The 17,110-nt window shown below is 34.7% G+C and overlaps 1 protein-coding gene across 1 annotated transcript in view; it reads right to left on the bottom strand.

Annotated features, from left to right (window-relative positions):
• Positions 1 to 17,110, bottom strand: part of EEA1 (early endosome antigen 1) — a 112,848-nt gene that overhangs the window by 24,071 nt on the left and 71,667 nt on the right. Inside the window, exons 17-21 of the mRNA XM_015561064.1 lie at positions 13,295 to 13,450; positions 10,937 to 11,076; positions 5,552 to 5,882; positions 4,102 to 4,203; positions 1,507 to 1,701 (exon numbers count right to left, since the gene is read on the bottom strand). Of these exons, the coding sequence (XP_015416550.1) occupies positions 1,507 to 1,701; positions 4,102 to 4,203; positions 5,552 to 5,882; positions 10,937 to 11,076; positions 13,295 to 13,450 (924 nt within the window). The remainder of the gene's footprint in view (positions 1 to 1,506; positions 1,702 to 4,101; positions 4,204 to 5,551; positions 5,883 to 10,936; positions 11,077 to 13,294; positions 13,451 to 17,110) is intronic.

Genomic DNA, 17,110 nt, shown 5'->3' with positions numbered 1-17,110 from the left:
GCCTAAGCCAGCAGGGCGTTATCTCCCGAAGGGTCCCAGAGTGCGAGAGGGCACAGGCCAGGCTGAGGGACCCCCCCTTCCCACCTAGTGCACAAATTTTTGTGCACCAGGCCTCTAGTTTCTTATAAATCTCATAATCCTAAGGTGTCATGTAGTAAAGCCATGCAAAATATAGGCAATATTAACCATAAATCTGAAAGAAATTTTATTGTAACCAATTTAATGAAAATGAAAGTGTGCTGGAGTTTTTTTTAATTAACTAAGTTATGATGCTATAAAAACAAAGATCTAGGGAATACTAAGATATGAGACTAATAGATTTGGGAGGAAAATGACATCAAGATATCAAAGCATAATAAAATAAAATGGATGGTGACATTTTTCCAAAAAGAAGATATCAAAGCATATAACAAAATATGTATTATGATAATTATATCCTGACCTATGATTACATATAACAACAAACAAAAACGCATAGAAAAATTTTTCTACTCTTGTTTGTATTATTAAAAATTATTCTTTTTAGCCTGGCCAGTATGGCTCAGTGGTTGAGTGTCGACCTTTGAGCCAGAAGGTCATGGTTCAATTCCCTGGTCAGGCCATATGCCCAGGCTGTGGGCTCGATTCCCATTGTGGGATATCAGAAGGCAGCCAATCAGTGATTCTCTTTCATCATTGATTTTTCTCTCCCTCCCTCTCTGAAATCAATAAAAATAGATTTAAAGATAAATAAATAAAAGTTATTCTTTTTATAAAATAGCATAATCATAATTATAAAAACAGTGGTCAATGTAAAATATATATTTGTAGAGTTAATATTTTTCCTCTAGTAATATGACAGTTACCACGTAATATATGACGTTTTACTTTTTTCTACATAGTAGTGATTTTAATTCTCTCTTCTCCATGGGGCACTTAATATGCATATACCAAAAGTAGGGGAAAATTCATTTTGTTAAAATATCAAGAATGGTTCATTTTTATTAATTCTTGATCTAGACAGTATTAAAACATATTTAAGAATTAAAATAGATGCTCAACAACAAATTAAAGTAGGTTTGGAAATAGAAACCATTATGATAACTTAAAATATCAAATAATGATAACTACATAACATCTACACCACTGACTTTTTATATCCAATTTTGTGATTTTTATTCTTGATTATTTTCTCTTAATAAGAATAATTTACTTTTAAATACACTAGAAATGTTGTATTAATCATCCCTTTAATAAGTGTCATATATTATTTTACAAAAAGATCCTTTTATGTATATCAGAAAAATGATTTATTCTAGAATTTTAAATAAGAATTACCTGACAATGGTTATAAGTAAATCAGAATCTAGACTTAGATATTTAATCATATAATTAAGTACTTTTACACATTTAACTTAGAAATATTTTGAGCATATAAATATTCTTCGTTGCAATTCATGTGTTAGGTATCATATTATCTTAATTATAGTTTTTCTTCCCAGAAAAAGTAAACAAACATATCATTACCTTCTGTAAGACAGCAATTTTAACTTCTCCTTGGAGTGCTTCAATTTGCTTTTTCCTCTGTTCAGTCAATTGCTTTAGCTCATTTATGTTCCCCTGAAGTTGCTGTTCTTCTTTTTCCTTTTGTTTTAAATTATCCTGGGCCTGTATGACTTGTCCCTGCATTGAACTAAGTTCCAACTTCAACTGATGAGAAGTCTATAAGAAAAGAAAATCCGTTTAGTATTCATTTATTCATCAAACACACATTTACTGACTATCTACTACTTGCCAACTACTATTCTAGGTAGAAACTACTGAGCCTATTGGCTACAGATAATCAATAGTGAACCAAAAACAAAACAAAAATCCTTGTATTCATGGAGCTTTTATAACTGACACTATTCACCATTAGATGACACACTGGATTAATCTTTAATATTTGTTTAATCCTAACTTCCTTTTAAATTTATGATTTATGTATTTGGATAGAGCTTGTAAATGAACTAGACAAGTATTCCCTTGTGTCATAGAAAATAAGAATATCAACATCAATCTTTAGATTGCTAGAATGTCTACTGTCTTTCTAGAACACACAAAAAACCTTGATATAACGGGCTAATTCGGGAAAAGGGGTGACCATTAAAGCTGAAAAATCTATTACATAATAAAGTAGTTTTTCTAATGCGTATGTTAAAAAATTGACAAATTAGTTAACCTGTTTTTACTTACATAGATACATTTGTGTAATTAAAATTAAGTATGTATGAAATTTAATTTCACAAAGTTTTCTATATGTATTACTGAATAGGTCTAATAAATGTATGCATTCACTAGTCACCACGAGTGGCTGAGATGTGGCTTAGCGCACCTTGAAACATTGGCTGGCACACATTAAAACTGCTGCAAAAATTCACACCAAGTGACAACAGAACCAATTACCATGCACGATGCAATGTGATCAAGTGCTAATCATTCACCGAACAGTGTTTATGGACGGTGACTCTTAGATTTAAATATGTAGACTATAATTGTAGATATGTAATATTTATTTATGGCAGTGAAATCACTACAGTGTTTTTTCCAACATATGACCCATTCACAAAAATTTGTTAAAAATAACAGTGAATTCATAACAAAAGATAACCTGTTCATTTAATTATAAGCAAATTTTGGTTAAAAGAATTTTAAAATTAATAGGGTGTTAATTTTCACTTATGACATATGGACCGGAAATTTTGTTCATTAAATCCGAAGTCTGTTAAATGGAGGTCTGCAAAATTAAGGGTTATTTTATTCTCAAAATGCTAACTGAGCCTGCTGCCAAGGGTTAATCAGAAAGAATAACTTCATAGTAACTATGACAAAAACTAAAATCACTTTGGGAAATACATTTAGTATCTGTCTGATGACACTAAACCACACAACACAATAGTTTCCTCATTTAGAGAAATGAGACATATTTTGCTACTACTTATTTTTTTACAATCTACTAGCATATATTTCTGTTCAAAATTAAATACCGTATATAGAAGTTACATTGAGGTTCCTCTGTGGCCAAAGTGAACTATCTCCTACCCTTCCAGCCAAAGTCATGTTTTAATGCTATATGTGTATTTCATTTGGAACCTAACTTGAGCATTTGACCATATTCAAAGTTACTTTTTAAAGTTTCAGTACTACATATGGGTGCTTCAGCTATTTCCAATACAAGGGAATATTTTTGTGTAAAATAGGGGTCAGATAATGTAACAATGATGATGATTATGTTGTGATAACCAGTAATAAAAATAAAGCTAAGAGTGAGCATTTATTTTATTCTAATCAGTGTTCTAAGCACTTTAAAACATATTAACCCATATATTTCTCACAATATTCCTATGTCATAGATTCTTATTATTAGCCCCGTTGTACTGCTGAGGAAACTGGAACACAGAGAAATTAAATCATCTGCCTAAAACAAGGCAAGACAGAATAACTAATAAGTGGCATAGCCAGTAAATATTTCTAGACAATCTGGATTCAGACCTTGAGCACTAAGCCACCATAATTTCATATTAAAGACTTGTCAGGAGTAGGTTTTGTTGCTTTATCAACTCAGATCTCCAGAAAGCTACATGCCTGAACTCTAGTTGTTAGAGGTATGTCTTCAGAGAATTACAACTATATACTATAACCACTTATTTATTCATTTGCTTGTTTGATTTTGATAGAGAGCAATAGAAAAAAATCTCAATTGTTATTCAACCAATGTCATAAGTACCAATACAAATGTCCATGAAATAAAGAGCACTTAAAAGTCATTTCTATGGAAAGCCCATCAAGATTTTTTCCAACACTAATTCCTTATTTAGATTAGCTAATAACTCAACAGTTAGTTGACTCAATTTTTCATCTTTAATTATAATTCTCAATTCTTGTTCTTTTATATAAAGTAGCTTAAATCTTTTTAGTAAGAGGTAGAATATAACTTATAGTTTTAAACTATGTATATATGATTCATTATATTTCAGGGAAATAAACCTTCCTTTGATTTAAGCATCAGTGTGAAAATACTTTTTAAATATGAAGGCCTTTTATACTTTATATATTTTATGATATATAAAAAGAAAATCTTACCTCCTTCTCTTTTTCAAGTGACTTTTTCAGTTCATTCTGATCCTTAAGTGTGCTTTCCATCTGTACTTGAAATTGATGCTTCAATTCTTTGCAAGTTTTTTCCTAAAAAAATAAAAACTATATTATGCAGAAAATATTTGTAGTAAGTATAAGAAGTTTGGTTATAAGCTTAGTTAAGATCCACACAAGGAAATAAACTAGAATCATTGGTGGTTTAAAATGGAATAGAATTTTCCATTTCAATTATAAAAACAAGCAAATATAGCAATAAAAGCAGAGAGACAGGAAAAGGCTAAACATTTCTATCATCAATCAATAGTTCCAATAAATGTTTTAAATAAGATATAGATAATATTTTATAATGTTTTTATAACACAAAATTAATTATAATTAACTTGTCATATAATTTTTAAAGTACAATAATGGGCTTCAAGAAGTGAAAGCAAAAAAAAAATTTTAACAGTAATTATTAAAACAATAAATAAAAAATAATCACAATTTAAAGGGAAGAAGTACAAATAAAAGATTTTACCAAAAAGAAACATAAAAGTAACATACTAGTATCATATGTTTTTTATACCACTAAACACTTTCACTCTTAAGAACAAAAGGATATTACTTACACTGTTATTCTGTGTTATTTTGGGTTAAAATATTTCTGAGAATACATTCCCCTTTATGCATTTCTTAAGACTGTGAGACTTTTTTTCTCTGTATTTTAAGTAGGTTTTATGCTATCTCTAAGACATGGTATTATCCAGAGTTTTAGAATCTACATATATAAAAGCCTAAGCAACTGACTGAACAACCGGTTGCCATGATATGCACTGACCACCAGGGGACAGATGCTCAACACACAGGATTGGGCTCCCTCCTGTCTGGATCGGGCCTGTGGGGTTTGGGCTCCCTCCTGTCTGGATCAGGCCTGTGGGGATCAGGCCAAAACCGGCTATCTGACATCCCCTGAGGGGTCCCGGATTGCAAGAGGGCACAGGCCAGGTCGAGGGACCCTACTGGTGCATGAATCCGTGCACCAGGCCTCTAGTATTCAATAAATATTAGAAAGTTTATAGTACCAGAATTAAGAGTCAAGCTCTTTCTTGTCTTTTTTCTTTCACAGATACATGAATAATGTTTCAACTAGTAGCTATATTCTCTGTGGAAATGCCTCTGAGGACAAACCTGTTTCAGTCTCTCCCAAATCTCGCATCATACTAGCAATAAAATAAGATTGTACATTCAACTGAAACCCCGGGTCTTTGAAAAATTACACATGCACATGCCAATATCTTTTCCTCAGGTTAACCAATCCCAATTCCTTTCCTCATAATAATTATTTAAATTATTTAAATGTAGGACAAAATATCAACAGTGAATTAAGTAGAAAAATCAGTACATTTTAGTTTAAAAAAATCACTTCTACCTAAGAAAGCAAATGTAAACAACTAACCAAATCTAATATAGCAGCCTTTCCTTTCTGATTTTCCTTTTCAAATTCACTTTTGGAGTTCTTCAAAGAATCAGAAACTTTTGATAATTTCTCTTTTGCTGCAGAAAGTTCTGCCATTAGAGCTTCTTTCTCCATCTTCACTTTTTGTAGTTCTGCTACTGCTGTTTGAACTTTGTTGTTCAATTCCTTGTGCTGCATCTTTGCATCTTGACTTAAATTTTCTATTTCTTTTTTAAGAATTGTTTTTTCTTCCTCTTGCTTGGTAAGCATTTGCTTAATATTTTCAAGGGCTTCAGATTTTTTCTGTAGGTCCAATTTTGTACTGGATACTCTAAACAGACAAGAAACAATTTCTTTAAATGATGCATAATTTACCATCCCTAATATAGCATTAAAATTAATAAATTAGTATTGAGTTCTAAAACTTTCTTGCGTAGTTAAGAAAAAAAATTAAGTATCATAAAATCACACAACTGAAAAATGCTTTAAAACACATATTGTGATAATTTAACAGATGATAATTTTTCTCAAGTCAAATAACTCAATACCATCTAAGCTTCCTGACTTAATTCAGTCTTGTCCACAACAATGGATCAAAAATAAAATTAAAACTCTGCATATAACAGACCCTCTAGTCTATAATAGCCAGAAACTTTCCTATTTATTGTGTTATCCTCCAAGAACACAGAGAACTTTGCCTCTTTTCTTGAAAACATAAAATACATTAACCCAGAAAAAATAAATTAAAAAAAGAAATATTTCATTTCAAACAAAGAGGAAAGACAAATGATTTACTTTAATCCTAGAGTTTTGCAGATTATACAAGAGATTTGTTATCATTTGTTCCTTAACTTAAGTTTTCTATCCCTGAATGGATAAAGTACAATATTAGGAAATGTATATATAGCTTTAGGAAAATTAAACTAAAGACTTCTATTATTTTCATAAAAGAAACAAAATTATATATACATATATATATGCATCAAAAAACACATATTAAATATCAAGCCTTTTTTAAAGTGAAAATAAAACCAGTGCAAAGCACTAATATTTCTTGAATGCATACTATTGCCAATGTATTTTATAAAAATAAATTCAATAATATGGTGAAGAGAGGTTGTTAAAAGATGTACTAGCCACATATTTCTCAGAAAGTGATAGAATAACTAGAGGAAAAAACTGGTAATATTATAGAAGATTAGAACATTATTAACCACCTTGGCCTAATTGATATTTATAGAACACTTTACCCAAAAACACATAAAAATTAATCAAGATAAACCATAAACTGGGCCATAAATAAGACAGTGTGAAAAGTCTCAATTTTATCAAATATTAGAAATCAATAACATATCTATAAAAGCCCCAAACAGCTGGAAAATAAACAACATATATATTTCTAAATCACCCATGCATCAAAGAAGAAGTCACAAATGAAATTAGAAAATACATTAAACTCTACAATAATGAAAATACATTGTACAATGTGAGTTGAAAGGAAAGAGTTGAATGCCTAGATACTGATGTGCCTTGAGAAAGGGGAGCCCTGTACTCCCTCGATCAGGGGTGAGGTTTAGTCAAATCCCAAACATGTTTACGCAGCCCTCCATAAAGCACTCTAGATATAAGAAATGTTTGCATTTCTTATTGGGGTAGGAAAATCTTAGTACTAAAAGGTTTTCCTACCCCAATATGATGTGGAAACCTCTGAATGAGTTCTTAACCATGAGAATAGAACACAGAGTGGAAATGGGCCCATTTCCATTAAGCCCATTGGAAATGAAAAGAACCACAGTTCTATAGGGGCTTTGGGAAAGAGAACAAGACCGACACAGAAGTGATCTTCACGAATCAATAACTGAGTTCCAAAGGTAATAAACCAACCATTCAGTTGGTGATATAAAGGATCAGATGTGCTCCCCAAATACATAGGCACTGGAAACTATGATGCTAACAGTGAGAAAAAAAAATGTCATTTGAGGCACAAAATATATCCTCAAATTCAAATGATCAGGACCCAATTTACTAGATGTGAGAACAAGAAATTTTCATCATCACTTCCAAAACAAAAATGAAACCATGAACTCAGGAAACAACATATTAACTCTGAAGTGTTTTATTTAATTTCCCAGAAGGTCATTTTCCCAGGCTCACAACCTCCAACTTTACTACTGAGTCAAGGAACCTAAATCCCTTGGACAAAGATGAAGTCTGTCAACTCAGTCCGAGTGGCCTTCTTGGCATTTAGAGACAAAGACTACTGAAGTGTGACTGCTCACTGCCCTCCTAAGAAGACTTTCAAATGAATGGGGTGAAATTGTTTCTATCCATCAAAAGTCTGGTGAATTATGTGTCCACTGAAGATCTCATAGGAAAATCCAATCCAACCATCAACATCAAAAACAAACTAGGCAAGATACTAACTCTACCTTGAGACCAAAGAAAGATGTCTCAGTTCAGTACTTTTATGGCTATATGGCATGTGAAGAAAACACTAAAGATAGGAGGAGAAATAAATGAAATAGCAAACTGACAAAGAAAACCAAATTAAAAGTTTTTTAATAAAATTTCTAAATCTCTAATTAGGTTGATCAAGAAAAAAAGAGAACACAGTTACATTAATAATGAGACATCACTACAGATCCTACAAGACCTTAAAATAATAATACAGGGTGGGGAAAAGTAAGTTTACAGCTGTTTATATGGAAAATACTATATTAATTAATAAAGAATAAAAGAATAAACTTATGATTCACATACTCACAACTGTACACCTACTTTTGCCCCACCCTACATTATAAACAGCAGTATATCAATAAATTTGAAATTTAGATGAAATGCACAAATTCCTTGAAAGAATTACCAAAACAGATCCAAGAAATACATTAGAAAATAAAAATATTACTATATATATTAAGAAATAAATAATATCCATCTCATACAAACTCTTTCAGAAAGCAGAGGAAGAATTACCTTTTTTAAGCCCAATATAACCATTATTTCAAAACTTTGACAATGACATTAAAAGAACATTACATGAATGCATGTGAAATTCTAAATAAAATAGTATCTAGTTAAATGCAGCAATATATAAAAAATAACAAGATGATCAAGTGGGATTTATCTCAGGAAAGCAAGGTTGGTTTAAAATTTTAAGATTAATTAATGTAATTAGCTATATAACAGAATAAAGAAGAAAAATATATGATCATATCAAAAATGCTGAGAAAGAAGTTGATAAAAAATCTTTAAAAATCCTTCTTTATAGAAGAAAATTATCTCAATTTGATAAAGGAATGTAGGAAAAACCTATAGCTATCCTTTAAATTGAAGATAGTTTAATTTTCCCACCTAAGATTGGGAATACTGCAAATATATCCACTATTACTATTTATATTGATAATTTTACTGAAGGTGTCAGCCAGCAATAAGTCAAGTAAAAGACATAAAAGGCCTGAAGATTGGAGAAAAAATAAAAGTAAAACTATTGTTATTTACAGATAACATGATTGTCTACCTAGAAAATTCTATACAAAATAATTATTAAAACATGAAACTGGATTTAACAAAGTTAAAGGATAGAAAGTCAATCTATAAAATTCAATTGTATTTTGTACTATTCACAATCAATTAGATAATTAAATTTAAAAAAGTAATTCCATTTAAAATAGCATTAAAAATGTAAAATATTTAGAAATAAATTTAACAAGATATCAAAATCCTTATTTTAAAAGTGATAAAATGTTGTTCAGAGAAATTAAAGAAGACCTAAATAGATATATACCATGTTCATGGATTAGAAGACTCAATAAAGTTCAAATGTTAAATTCTTGCTAACTGATCTACAGATTCACTACAATTCTAATAAAACCCAATAATTTTATTTGTAGAAATGGACAAGTTAATACTAAAATTTATATGGAAGAGCTGTCATTCTTTTTATATATTACTGTATGAATTTAGAAGAGTCAAGACAATCTTGAAAAAAATTAAGTTGGAGGACTGATACAACCTAATATTAAGATCTACCACAAAGCTGCACACAAACAAACAACAACAACAACAACAAAAAACCACAACATAGGATGGTACTGGTGTCAGGATACCATATAGATTACAGACCAATGGCACAGAATGGAGTCCACAAATAGACCTACATATATTCGGTAACTCACTTTTGACAAAGGCCCACTCAAGGGGAGAGGAAATTTTTTCTCAACAAATGTTACTATAACAACTTAATGTAAGGAGGAAAAGGTGATCCTGGACCCCTACCTGAGACCTCACACAAAATTAAGTTCAAGGTAAATCCTAGACCTAAATGTAAAAAGCAGAACTATAAATACTTCTAGAAGAAAACATAAGACATTTCTTCATAAACCCTGGGAATAGCAAAGATTTCTTAGAAAAAAACACAAGACACTAAACTTAAAAAAAAAAATTACAAATTGAATTTAAACAAAAATTAGAATTTCTATTCATTGAAAGATAAAACCAAAAAATGTAAAGCAAAGCTGCTAGGAAAAAAAAAGGTTTTAAAATGTGCTCATACATATATGTAATAACTTAATCAATAAAAAAAAATTTTTTAAAACTGTGCTCATATATATAGACAATTTGTGAAAATGCATTTTGAAGCTAAAATAGATCATTTCTTACAATAAAGTATATATTCCCTATTTGGCACAGTGCCTCAAAGCAAAAGCCTGACAGCTCTTGGCTGGTTATATCTAAACACCCCTCTATTTGTTATTTTACATTAATTTTTGCAAATTGATGAACAACTCAAAATAACTGCTTTAATCCAGAGAAATGAGTACCACATTACTGCTGAAAAAAGACTAGATAACTCAACTTTTCAGTCCTTACTACTGAAGGTAAATTTAACCATATTATAATGGCCATATTTTTTTTTATTTATTTTCCCTTTATTGATTAAGATATCACAAATGTGTCCTTATCCCCCCAACGTCCTCTCATCCCCCCAATCCTGCCGTCACCCTCACCCCTTGTTGTCCACATCCATCGCTTATGCTTATATGCATGCATACCAGTCCTTTGGTTGATCTCTCCCCCTCCCTCCCACCCTCCCCTACCTTCCCTCTGAGTTTTGAGCATCTAATCGATGCTTCTCTGTCTCTACATCTGTTTTTGTTCATTGGTTTATGTTGTTCATTATAATCCACAAATGAGTGAGAGCATGTGATGGCCTTATTTTTTCATTTACATTATTATTAGTTGTTTATAGACTCAACACAGAGAAACATTTACTAAATCTTTAAGCACTGTGATAGCAAAATTAAATTTTAAAAATATTAAATTAAATTTAGATTATAAATTATAATACTTAGATTATAATCTTCCCCCTTAAGTAGTTAAGCTTACATTTCTTTCTCCACTTCTAGTTGTTTAGTCAATTCTGTGACTCTAAACTCTAAATCTGTGTTCAGCTGTCTTTGCTGTTGTAGGTCCTGCAAAGCTTGCTCCTTGCTTACTTTGACTTCAAGAGTATCAGCTTCCAGTTTCTATGGAAAAAAAATAAATAGTAACCATTTTAATGTCAAAAATTATTTTAAATATTATAACGTTTTTGTTTTATACTCAAATTAGTATTTACATAACACACAAAAATAGCCATAAAATACTTAAGTATAAAATACTTTCTGAAGCCATTACTGAGAAAAGGAGCCATTTATCTTGAAATCCTCCAGAAGAGCTAGCAGCAGGCTTTATACATGATAGTCACTAAGTTTTTACTTTTTAAATTCTCTGAAAAGAATAAAGTTAAAATAATTATACCTATAATGAGTATAAATTATTAATTCAAGTATGGAAAAATAAGTAAAAAGTTCACATATGGGCCCACTTAAAATATATGTATTATCCTTGCCCTGGTAAATGTGGCTCAGCTGGGTGAGCGTCATCCCATACACCAAAATGTCACTGGTTCAATTCTCAGTCAGGCACATGCCTAGGTGGCAGGCTTGATCCCCAGTAGGGGGTGTGCTGGAGATATCCAATGGGTGTTTCTCACATTGATGTTTCTTTCTCTCTTGCTCTCTCTCTACAATCAATAAAAACATTTAACTATATGTATTTATATTTAATAGATATATAAATAGATATATTTAATATAAGTATATATAAAATCTGTGTTTACAGTTAACACTGATATAATTATAGATATTCAAAACTAAAATAAAGCTGTCACATCATCCTTCTCATTAACACCTATTGACCCTAAATATAAAGCCAGTTAAATTCCTAATTGTTTCTTTAATCTATTGGTCTAGAGCAGTGGTTCTCAACCTTCCTAATCGCGACCCTTTAATACAGTTCCTCATGTTGTGGTGACCCCCAATTTCATTGTTACAAATTGAACATAATTAAAGCACAGTGATTAATCACAAAAACAATATGTAATTATATATGTGTTTTCCGATGGTCTTAGGTGACCCCTGTGAAAGGATCATTCGACCTCCAAAGGGGTCGCGACCCACAGGTTGAGAACCGCTGGTCTAGAGACTGTTCTTCATAGTGTAGTTTCTGTCCATGCATATACATATAACTGTGTATATTTTTACAAATTTAAAAGATCAAGCTGTTAAGTATATAGGTTAAATATCTATGTGTAATGTATTTTCTTATATAGGTGTAATAATTTTGCACTCTATTTTATAAACTAATCTAGGTATCTGTGGCTCTTACTTGACACTTTTATTGGATAGCTGATATAACTAAGATTAATTCTATAACAATATATTGATATAAAACATATAGAATACTCTATAAAATAATAATTACAAAATGTTAAAAAATCTGATAAATACAATAGACACTATTGTTTCTAAAAAACTATTTTTAAAAGACACCCAAATAGAACTCTCATTAGCCACTTTTCAATAAAATTGTTTTTTCTGTTCAACTACTACATACATTTTTCATTACCATTACCACTGGCCATAAAGAAAAGAAAAAGGAACCCACAATGAGAATTGTAAATGTAATTCTTTTTCCATGTTATATTGGTGTGGCTGTGTATATATACTGTATATGCACACACATATACATATGCATATCCCATGATTGCATAATTATACAGAAGTGTGTCATCTGACTATGAAGGTATTATTTATTTAGATATATATAAACTTGAGAATTTTTTATTTAACTGAACAAAGGACTTAGGTCAATGCCTTCTAGGATATGTCTTTTAATTCCGTCTCTTTAGTAAACCAGCACTTTCCCTTGGAGTTGTGTTAAAATAAGAAGCAGGATATCACAGAATAAATTTACTATTAAATTAGAAACAAAATCCAAAGGGTATAAATGTAAAGTTTAAGAAAAGGAAAAAGTCTACTATATCTTCAATATTATATTGGAATAAGGAGGTAAGGAATGGAAATGATAGAACAAAAGAGACTTCACACAAAAAAACAATTAAGTTCCTTGTAATTATAGAGTAGACCCCTGATTGACTGTCTCTTTGAAATACTAGTTACACACTACAACGGAACCAGTATAAGTGTTAACTGTCAATTGTAAAAGCCATCAGCTAATGAAGAAATCAAAAGTAAATGTAGAATTCAAAATTAACACATAAAAAATTATAATTTTTAAAATTTTTATATCACAACTTCCCCTTTGTTCGCAAATGTAAAATATTTGATTCCATCCAAGTCATCAGTTTCCATTGCTTCAGCTGTGAAAAATATTGCTAAATTCAATTTCTTTTGTACAAACCTTAATATGACCTTCTAATTCTTCAGTTTTCTGTTCTAAAGACAGGTGTTTCTCTTTATATTCTTTAAGATGACCTTCTAATTGACTGCAATGTTCTTGCTTCTCCTGAAATTTTGTAGTGACTTGATCCAACTGAGTAGTGATCTTATTTAACTCCTACAGAGAAACACAAATGAAGAAAACTTTGGTAAGGCTTACTTTACTGTAGTGTCTAAATGTTTGGTCAAACTAAAATTAAAACTCTAATTTTATTTATGAAACTATTTGGAGTAAGATCACAGGTAAGTCTAATGATAATTCAGTGATTAAATTTACCCACCAATCTAAAGGACCTGAACTGAACTTGTGCAGAGTCTGAGACACTAAGTTTATATGCATAAACAGTTCAATAACTTTTTCTAGGAAGCCAAAAAATACAAAAGAATAATAAACAAGCAGAAATAATTATTTCATAATTAAATGTTTTCAATGTTCAAGACACCATTTTCAAAGATAACATTTAAAAAAATGATTACATCTATGATACTTATTCAATTCAGTAGGACTATCTAGTTACACAGAAAGAACAAAATAAAAATTACTAATAAATCCACCACCCACAGATAAACACAAATATTCGATAACTTTTCTTCTAGACTGTTCTGTGTATTAGTTTCTGTTTTGTTTTATTTCAACTTTTCAAATAAAAACAGGAACTGATTTTACATACTGTTTCACTGTAACCGCCTTTATACTGGGAGCCCAGCGCACGAAATCACGTGGCGCCGCCCTGCCTTGACACCTAAACCTTTCCAGGCAGCACTCCAGTGCGTCTAGCCCAGCCCCCAACCCCTCTGGCCTTCTCCAGCCGCTTCAAGCCCCACCCTCAGTCTCTTGAGTCATCAGACTAGTCCCGCCTTCTCAGGGTGCCTCCCCACTTCCGCCCCATCTCCGGAGCAACACAGCAGCTCTGCCCTGTCATGGTGCCAGAGGAGACATGGAAGCCTCCCGCCTGCTGTGCTGTGCTCCTTCCCCTGGCAGGGGGGCGGCAGGGCACTTTGAGTGCAAGTGGTGGGTGGCAAAGGACTGGTGAGGGGGGCGCTATGGGTTCTCACCCCCGCCCTCCCCTGCATGGGATAGTCCCACCTCCTCTGGGTGCCTCCCCGCTTCTGCCCTGTCTCCAGAGCAACGCCCCTCGGTGCACACAGGCAGTCTCCTGCTGACAGGAGCTAATAAAGAGCTAATATGCTAATGGTCTGGTCATTACACATTATGGCATCCCAACAATTAGCATATTCCCTCTTTATTAGTATCTTATCTAATAAAGAGGGAATATTGCTAATTGACCCTCACACTGTCACAAAGATGGTGGCGTCCACAGACAATAAAGAAGGAATATGCTAACTGACTGCCCTGCCTTCAAAGATGGCGACACCCACAGCCAAGAAGGAGGGGATATGCTAATTGACTGACATGCCCTCAAAGATGGCAGCGCCCAAGGCCACAAGATGGCCAGCAGGGGAGGGCAGTTGTGGGCGATCAGGCCAACAGGGGAGGGCAGTTGGGGCAACCAGGTCAGCAGGGGAGAGCAGTTGGGGGTGACTGGGCCGGCAGGGAAGGGCAGTTGGGGCGATCAGGCCAGCTGGGGAGCCGGTGGGCATCAATCGGGCTGGCAGGGAAGTGGTTAGGGGGTGATCAGGCTGGCAGGCAGAAGCAGTTAGGGGCAATCAGGCAGGCAAGCAGTAGAGAACGCGCTTCCACAGTGGGAGCTCTGCTCAGCCACAAGCCAGGCTGAACGCTGCCAGCACAGCATTGGTGGTGGGAGCCTCTCCCACCTCCTCAGCAGTGCTAAGGAAGTCAGACTGCAGCTTAGGCCTGCTCCCTGCTGGCAAGTGGACATCCCCCGAGGGCTCCTGGGCTGCCAGAGGGATATCTGGCTGCCAGCTTAAGCCCGATATCAGGGTCCCAGACTGTGAAAAGGGCACAGGCTGGGCTGAGGGACTTCCCCTCACCCCTGCCCGAGTGCACAAATTTTTGTGCACCGGGCCTCTGGTAGATAATAAAAGGCTAATATGCAAATCAACTGAACAGCTGAATGACCAGTCGTGATGCGCACTGACCACCAGGGGCAAGACGTTCAATGCAGGAGCTGCCCGCTGGTGGTCAGTGCACCAGAAGCTGGACTCATGGCTGGCAAGCACAGAGGCAGTGGTGGGAGCCCCTCCTGCCTCCACGGCAGCACTAAGGATATCCAACTGATGGATTAGGCCCATTCCCCAGGGTTCCTGGACTGCGAAAGGACACAGGCCAAGCTGAGGGACCCCCTGGAGTGCACGAGTTTCGTGCACCAGGCCTCTAGTTGTTACATAACAATGCATCTTGAAACTATGACATTTTCTAAAATATGATTATACTTGACTGCATACATTTCCATTTTATTGATACAGTCCATTTTTATCCAAATATCCTATTTCATTTTATTTTTAAGTTTATCTTTATTGAAAGTATTACAGATATCCCCTTTTTGCCCCCTTTTACCCCCTATTCCCTGCATCCACACCCTCTTCCCCAGGCCTTCAACTCACTATTGCCTGTGTCCATGAGTTATGCATATCTATCTATCTATCTATCTATCTATCTATCTATCAACCCTAATATGCAAATAGAACGAACAGCAGAACAACTGAACAACCAAACAACCGATTGCTATGACGTGAGCTGACCACTAGGGGGCAGGTATGTGAAACATGGCAGGCATTGGCAGCAGGCGGCAGAGCGCAGAACATGGCAGGCATCAACCATGACGGGATGGCGGAGCAGGTGAGCGGGGGGCACCAGACCAAGGCAGGGCACCATTAGCTGTCATAGGGGTGAGCTTCTGGTGGTTACTGAAAATTCTTTGCTCCTGTGCACCATGGTCTCACTGGGTGATCACACTTGTTGCCAGCACCCACATCTGCTGCCAGCATCAGCCCCACTTACACCCACTGCCAGTGCCTGGTGCCGGCCCTGACAGCTCGGCACCATCAGCGAGTGTGAGTGGTGGCTGTCCACCCTGATTGCCCTTCAGGGCTTCTCCACCGCCCCCTGCTCCTGAGGGGTGATCAGGGCTGGAAGATTTGCTCACATCCATTGACAGTGCCGGTCCTGCTCACACCTTGCTGGCGATGGCCCCAATCACTCCACGCCATCAGCGGGTGCAAGTAGGGCTGGCACTGTCAGAGCATAGAAGCAGCAGCGGCTGCCAGCAGACAGGGCTGCCAGCAGACAGGGGACCGGGGACTGTGATGGGAGGGGCCAGGTGGGGGCACAGAGGATGGACCAAGACCCGCCCCTGTGCCCACCACAGCCTCTTGGCCCACAGTTCTTTTCAAGGTGCACTGGGCCCCTAGTATGCATATAAGTTCCCTGGTTAATCTCTCCCCACCCCACAATCCTTCCCTATAAGATTCATCAATCTGTTCCATGCTTCTATGTCTCTGGATATATTTTGTTCATCAGTTTATTCTATTCATTAGGTTCCACTATGAGTGTGAAGCTTGTCTTTCTCTGACTGGCTTATTTCACTTAGCATAATACTCTACAGGTCCCTCCATGCTGTCTCAAATGGTAAAAAAATCCTTCTTTTTACTGCTGCATAGTATTCCATGGTGTAAATGTACCACGGCTTTTTTATCCACTCATCTGTGATGGGCACGACAACTGGTCTGTTTCCAGATCTTAACTATCGTAAATTGTGCTGCTATGTACATAAGGAGGGGTGCATATTCTTTCTGATTGGTGTTTTCGGGATTCTTAGGATATATTCCTAGAAGTAGGATCATTGGGTCAAATGGT

The sequence above is a fragment of the Myotis davidii genome, unplaced genomic scaffold (genome assembly GCF_000327345.1).
Source record: "Myotis davidii unplaced genomic scaffold, ASM32734v1 scaffold656, whole genome shotgun sequence".
Lineage (NCBI taxonomy): Eukaryota > Metazoa > Chordata > Mammalia > Chiroptera > Vespertilionidae > Myotis > Myotis davidii.
Note: the sequence above shows the minus strand (reverse complement) of the source record. Positions and strands in the feature narration are given on the sequence as shown.